At 26.1% G+C, this 7,253-nt stretch overlaps 1 protein-coding gene across 6 annotated transcripts in view; it reads left to right on the top strand.

Annotated features, from left to right (window-relative positions):
- LOC107443062 (ATP-citrate synthase) overlaps positions 1–7,253 on the top strand; it is an 87,190-nt gene that overhangs the window by 61,627 nt on the left and 18,310 nt on the right. For all 6 annotated transcript variants that reach the window (XM_043053237.2, XM_071178085.1, XM_043053236.2 and 3 more), the window contains exons 20-22: positions 376–457; positions 1,157–1,395; positions 3,810–3,903. In XM_043053237.2, the coding sequence (XP_042909171.1) occupies positions 376–457; positions 1,157–1,395; positions 3,810–3,903 (415 nt within the window). The remainder of the gene's footprint in view (positions 1–375; positions 458–1,156; positions 1,396–3,809; positions 3,904–7,253) is intronic.

The raw sequence follows: 7,253 nt of genomic DNA, 5'->3' as shown, positions 1-7,253 counted from the left end.
ATCATGCGAATGCAATTTGAATGATTTTTCGCAGTTCTATGAACATTTGAATTTAGACCTTTTCTTTGTAGATTTCAAAATTTTCGCAAACTTTTGACCGGTAGTGTATTTGCATTGGTTTTTTGTTGTACGGCAGTTTTATATCTTTTATGTACTTTGTTTCATATCTAAATTAATAAAGTATCTATGAGTAATTTGTGAATGTCTTGCGGAAAAAGTATGTACCATAAGATAAGTTTTTTTTAAATTATTTTTTATAAGAAATTTTCTGCATTTCCATTAGAATAGGAAATAATTATCACTCTTATTGAGATTTGTTTAAATGCGTCTTTAATAAGAAAAAATGCAACTCAAATTAGTAACATATTTTCTTAGGTATCCTGGTACTACATTTATGGATCACTTGCTGAGATATCAACAAGAACCTGATGTTAAGATGTTGGTATTACTTGGGGAAGTAAGATGTTATCATTTTTATTCTGTTTATTAAAAATTGTCTATTCTTAAAAGCAGGGATCAAATTTGTTCTCTTTTGGTTCTGGAATTTCAGCCTTTTTATCAAAAACTCTGATTCCCTAAAAGTTTTGGGTTTTTTAATAAATATTCCGCTTTTTCTGAAAATTCAGTTGTTGAAATAAAATAATTATTTATTTCCGATTTTCAAAGATAAACAGAGAATTCAAACCGCGTAGCTGGCCACCCTTCCAATTTTTACTTCTTTTAGCATTTCAGCTATTTTCTCTTTTATGTGCAGAAAATAAGATTTTTCTTTTTTTTACCGGCCCGCCAGATAGCTCTTACTTTCGTCATTTAGACTTCGCTGCTTCCTGTTTGCTGGTGCAAACGAAATATTAAAAAAATAGTGTGGTTGATTTGCAGTGGAACTATTTATTTGCTCATACAATTTATCTTGTTAATTTTTATTTATTATGGCTAAACAAAAGCAATACAAACAAGCCTTTTAGAAATACCAAATCCAGAATCTGCTAACATCTCGATTCTTATTCTTGTGATTTAAATATCAAACACCGATTTTCATATTTACCTCATTTAAAAGTTGCACATTGCGATTCTTATTCACGCAATTTAAATATTGCGATTCTTATTTACGAGACTAAAAATCCAATATTACGATTTTTTTTCACTTTTGTTACAGGTGGGAGGTGTAGAAGAATATGAGGTTTGTGAAGCTTTAAAAACGTGCAAAATTACAAAACCATTAGTAGCGTGGTGTATTGGAACTTGTGCTAAAATGTTCACGTCTGAAGTGCAATTCGGGCATGCTGGAGCGTGCGCTAATAGTGATAGAGAAACAGCTGTTGCCAAGAACAAGGCATTATCTGAAGCTGGAGCATATGTACCAGATACGTTTGACAACTTAGGAAAAACTATTCAGTAAGTAGCATTTTTTGTATACATATAAAATTTACATATTTATTAAAACTCAAAATAATTGAGGGAGTTAAGTGGTTTATTATGAATTCAGTATGTATTAAAATCAAAAAGGTCAAGAAAACTGAGCTGGGCACAGTAGGCCCTCTATGGGCTGTCGTGCCACTGAGTTTAGTAGTAGTATGTATTAAGAGCGCTAAAATTTGTAAGCGTTTAAAAAATATCAATGATTATTAAAATGTGCTATTGGTAAAATAAAGTTAAAGGAGAAAAAAAAATCTACCTTTTAAATTATGACTAATTTCATGTATAATAGGCTATAATTTATGATAATTTGGCCATGGTCAAGCTGAATTTGTTACCAAGAAATAAAAAAAGTTTAAATAAATTTTATTCAAATTTACATCGATATATAAACATTTAGAGCAACTTTTTATTCTCAAGTCACGTCATAAAATTTAGTTTATTTTTCTAGTTCTTAATTTTCTACCTTTAAAAAAAGATTTTCTCTTTGCTTTATCGTTTGTTGTTCTAAATTACAAAAATACATGATTTTCACAATTTTCTCTGCAATATATATCAGAAATTGGTTATTTTATCATAATTATTTAAAGTTTTGGAAACAATTTTCTAAATTTTATTGATGTTTATAAATTTAGAACTTTAAACAATCGAAAAAATTTTTTTATTGCTTCACAGACCCTAATTATGATTTTTTTTATTGTGATTAAAAATATTTATTTTAAGTGACTGTATTAAGTGAATAAAAATATTTTTTGAGTACTTAAAATGTACTTAAAAGGTGCTTATTTTTGTTGAAAAATCTGACTATGCAACCCTGATTGAAATTTTGAATGTTTAATTTTATTTTTTGTTTAAAAAGTAAGATTTTTTGTTTTGGTTTCTATCTAGCTTTTCCTTTTTTGTTATAAACATTTGCTTTTATAACCGTTTTTATTATGACACGTCAATTAAGAGGCTTTCTATTGCACTTGATTCTTCACTTTTTTTAAAAAAGTGGAAAACTGAGAGGTTTAGCTTCAAAATTTTCTTTCAAAAATTATGATCGATTTTTACTTTTACTGTTTTGTTTTTGTATATTATCTTTTTCATGGGCGTTTTTATTATAGCACTGTACTTTTATAGCTTATAGCTCTTTTAACGTTTAGTGGATAAATTTTTTTTCATCAAATATTGCTTTTAGCATTGAAGTTTTGTTTTAAGAATTAGGTGGATATTTTTTTCTATTTCGTTTTATCAACTTCACCTTAGATTTTTTAATATCGTTGACTCAGTCTTTTATTTATCCAATTCCAATCCAATTCCAATTATCTTGATATGTAATTATCTTTATTATCTTAAATATTTTTATAATAGTTTTGTTTTCCTTTACCTCATGCCAATAGCATAGCTAAGTTTTGATTATTTTTTATTAATGACTGAACTAATTTATATTTAAAACTATTTATACTTATTTATATACATAGAAAGTCATTAATATTTATTAATGATTTTTTTAAAACAAAAATTTTTATTATTCTGCAGCCGAATATTCGGCTATTTGGACAAATCACTTTATTGTTACATTTCTAGTTTTCGATATTATTAACTAAACATTATATTAAGATCACATTTTAAAAATCTAACTACCCACAGGGTATTCGCACGCCTGGAAAGTCATGAAAAATCATGGAAAGTCATTAATTTCGGTATTGAACAAAATTTATCATGAAATGTCTTATTTTTAACTATTTCCGAATTTAGGTTGCCCGAAAATCTAATTATTAAACTGGAATTTTCCCCTCCCCCAATTTCTTGGTGTTTCGAATATCTGAATTTGTAACTCCCTACACATAGACATATTTTATTAAAATATAATATGTTTTTATCATGTTCTGTAAAAATTGTATTCTTTCAAAAAATGGAAGGGAAAGAAAAACATAATTTCTGGAGCAAATTATCTTTTAAACTTCTGTGATTTCAGAATTTTGATTATTTATTTTTTTATTTTATCAATTTAAAATTCTAGCTGAACAAGCCAGTGATTGGCGAATTATTTTTATTCCAAAATGAGAACAGAATAATCAGAAGTATTTCTTTTCTTTCCCTTAAACAAGAAAATTATATTTAGAATATAATTCTGCGGAAAAAAGAAAAAAAAATTACTTTTATATTTTTTCAGCTATTTTATTTGCTTCAACTCTTTATTTTTTCTGTTTTTTAAATTAAAAATCTATACATATGAAGATGAAGAGTATTACAGTTTTGGTTACATCTATAGTTTCAATCAATGTTATTATAATGCTTTTTAAAATTTTTTACTATTTTGTTTTTGTCTCAGAAAATAGTAACTTTGTAAAATCATGAATTTGAAAATGTATCAGATACCCACTATACTATCTGGTGTTTTCTTTCAGAGGTGTTTACGAAGATCTTGTTGCACAAGGGGATGTTATTCCTCAGGATGAGATGCCCCCTCCAGCTGTTCCCATGGATTATAGTTGGGCTAGGGTAGGTGTTACATGCTGTCTGTAATCTCTTCTTAAATTTCAGAGGCATTTATTTATTAAGGCCTAACAGAAAAGGGAAGAATTCAATAAGTATCAAACACTATATTCAGTTAAAAATGCTCTAATACCAGGGGTTTGTCCTCGGCAAATTTACTACCATTTAGTGGCAGGGCTCGTTGATTTAAATCATGATTTAAATCAAATGATTTTTTAAAAAAAATCATTTGATTTAAATCAACTAATTTTTTTTATCTATATATATTGATTTTAAAAGTTAAAAGACAGTGTTTTAAATATTTGATACTTTTATTATTTTCTTTTCTTAGTATTAAAACTTAATTTAAATAAATTGCTGCATTAATTAATTTTAGTTAACGAAATTACTTTCTTGGTGTGTGTTAAATTCCAACACATTTGAAATTACATTTTTAAAAATCTTTTGATTCTTGAGATTGAAAGTACAGATTAAAGTAAACATTTAATGCTGTCTTAATATAGACTTGCATAGCTGTAGAAAGTAATTAATAAACATGAATTTTTTTCAAAAAATAATACAAGTAATGTTAATTAAAATTCTACCTTTTGAATGAAAAAGCGTTAATTAAAATCTACATCATATTTTATTGGTGGAAAATGTATATTTCTGAAGCTTGAGGTTATATTAAAAAGAAATTACCGTAATATGCCAAAAACAGAAAAAGAAAAAAAAACGGGCTGATGAATTCAGATGTTTTTTTTCCTATTGTAGTGTCATTCTTCCCTTTCGAAGTCTATTTGATGCAGTAGGGTTATTAACTGGTATTTTTTTCTCATAATATATTTACAGTATCTTTGACATTAACTGATTTTCTATAAAGAAATTTTGTGAAAAAAAATTCCAATGAATACGATTTTCTAAATTTTTTTTAGCTTAACTTATCTATTTTGATATAGAATTAAAAGTGAATATTTTAATATAAAAATATATAGATTAAATATTTATTTATTTTTTGATGAATACTTCAGATGTTTTTTAACATTTATAAACACAGTCTGCTACATTTATTTTGTCATTTTAAAAATCATGAGAAAAAAAAAGAAATCACAATTTTGAATTAAAGTTATGGTTTGCTAACTGAAACTTTGTTTTAATAGTTAAAGCACAGGGGTCTGTCCAAGCCGGTACCTTTACAAATTCAATATTAGGAAAAATGATAGAATAATCACACAAAATACATATTCTTAAAATTTTATTTTTGTGTCTCGTACGAAACAATAAATCCATATTTTTACTATATTTGTGTTGATTTTTTAATATAATTTTTAATTTTCACATAGTAGGTACCTCTCAGAAAGACCCAAACAGACCCCTGAAGTATTCTTTAAATTCTCTATTTCATCTAGTCTTTAAATTTTAATCATGCATTTGTTTCAAAATGGTTGCTATGCATTCAAAGCCATGTATTATAATGAAAAATTATTTTAGTTAGAGCTTCTAAAATATTGTTACAATATAGTTTTAATATTAAGTTAATTTGATTAAACATTTATAATTTTTTTAATCATAAATTAAAGTTCTTACAGTGTATTTGAATAAAAATCAAAAAAATCTGATTTAAATAAAAAAAATCCGATTTAAATCTAAAAAATCTGATTCTTTTGATTTTTTTAAAAAAAATCAAAAAAAAATCACGAACCCTGCTTAGTGGTACCTTCACCAACTTAATGAAAAAAGGCAAGTTCTGAAAATCCCCTGCTCTTTTTAAAATTTTGTTTTTGTATCTCTGTAAAAACAATAAACCTGGAAAACAATAAAGCCATATTTTAGCGAGGTTTTTTCCCTCAGAGTTTTTTTAAAATGAAATGACGAGGCTGTCCCTCTGTAATGTTTACAGAAAGTCTAAACTCCAAGCATTATTTTAACCCACTGACGGTTCTGCACGTAAAAAGTCCCGTTTAAACATGCAGTCTTCTCTGTATAGCAAAACCGGTTTTATCCATGTTAATAGATAGGGGAATAGTGTTTTAGGGAAAAACATTCTTACCCAATTTTACCGATTTACTTAACCGCCAGTGGTTTAAACATCAATATACCTAAAACAATACCAATACATCTAATAATATACCTTTACTTTTTTTATGAATAATTTTTTCCTCGGAGAAACCATTCTGTACGACCCAGTCGAAAATGTCCTCATATTGAAGATAACTTTAAGTGCTATTACTGTTAAATGTATATTTCTATAAAATTCAAATGGAAATTTATCTGCAAATTATGATTTTTATGGATTTTTAAATTTGGATACAATTTTAAGCCCAAAATTTTGCAATGGGGAAATTGTTTTTGAACATATGGAAAAATATAGAAATTTATTTACCAGTCATAAATGATTTTTATTTGTAGTGACAATTTTTGATAATATTTTCTTATTTTACCATATTTTTGTGTTGATTTGTTAACATATTTTTTTATTTTCCCAAATTATGTCTAAATTTTCACAAAATAGTTACCTCTTAGAACAAACTAGATAGACCCATAAATTCTGTTCAAAATCAACTGCTCATTTTAAGACAGGCCAGATCAGCAGTTTTTCATAGATTTTGAACTGAATTTGATATTTTTCACTTGAATCTCAAAAATTCACTAAAATACTTCTTTACAAAATTGGCATTTAGATTTCATTCATTTATCTTTTGTTTACCCTTTTATGAACATTTTAAGTATTCTTATGAATTATAATTGCACTTAGGATGAAGGGTGGAATATGAAAGTTTCTTCAATTTCAATGCTTGTCTTATATAGTAATGTGATTTTTCAGTTAACCTGTTTCATTCAAGTGAACTCCCATGTCTCACATGAAAGAATCGTTGTTTTTCGTGTAGTTTTAACATTCTTTTGAAACATGTAATTAGAGTTCATGTGAGTCATGATAATATTTTTATGGAAGTCATGGAAAGTCTAAGATTTGAAAAAAATTTAATTTTAAAAGTTAACATGTTTTATTTTTTAAAATATTTAAGTTTCAACCCAAAAAATTGAAAATTGTTTACAACCTAATCAAACCTTTTAAAATTAATTATTGATTTGCATTTGAAAATTCAACAGTTTGAAAATAGAAATTTAGAGTTAAAAATTCTGAAGTTTATTTTATAAATTGTTTTTAGTTTTGTGATTAGCTATGTAAAAACTGAATTTGTAAAAAAATATTTATTGATACCTGTAGCATAGTATCTAAGAATTATTTCTAGTTTTCATATTTAACATCATTTGGTTGAAAATTAGTGTACTGTTTCTAATTATAAATATAAACGATATGTGATTTCTAAACTATGGTTAGCTGCCTCATTTTATTCACTAGTTTTATAATTTTT

This window comes from Parasteatoda tepidariorum, chromosome 2 (assembly GCF_043381705.1).
Source record: "Parasteatoda tepidariorum isolate YZ-2023 chromosome 2, CAS_Ptep_4.0, whole genome shotgun sequence".
In the NCBI taxonomy this organism is placed as follows: Eukaryota; Metazoa; Arthropoda; class Arachnida; order Araneae; family Theridiidae; genus Parasteatoda; species Parasteatoda tepidariorum.
The sequence above is the reverse complement of the archived record's forward strand: the minus strand, read 5'-3'. Positions and strand labels throughout refer to the sequence as shown.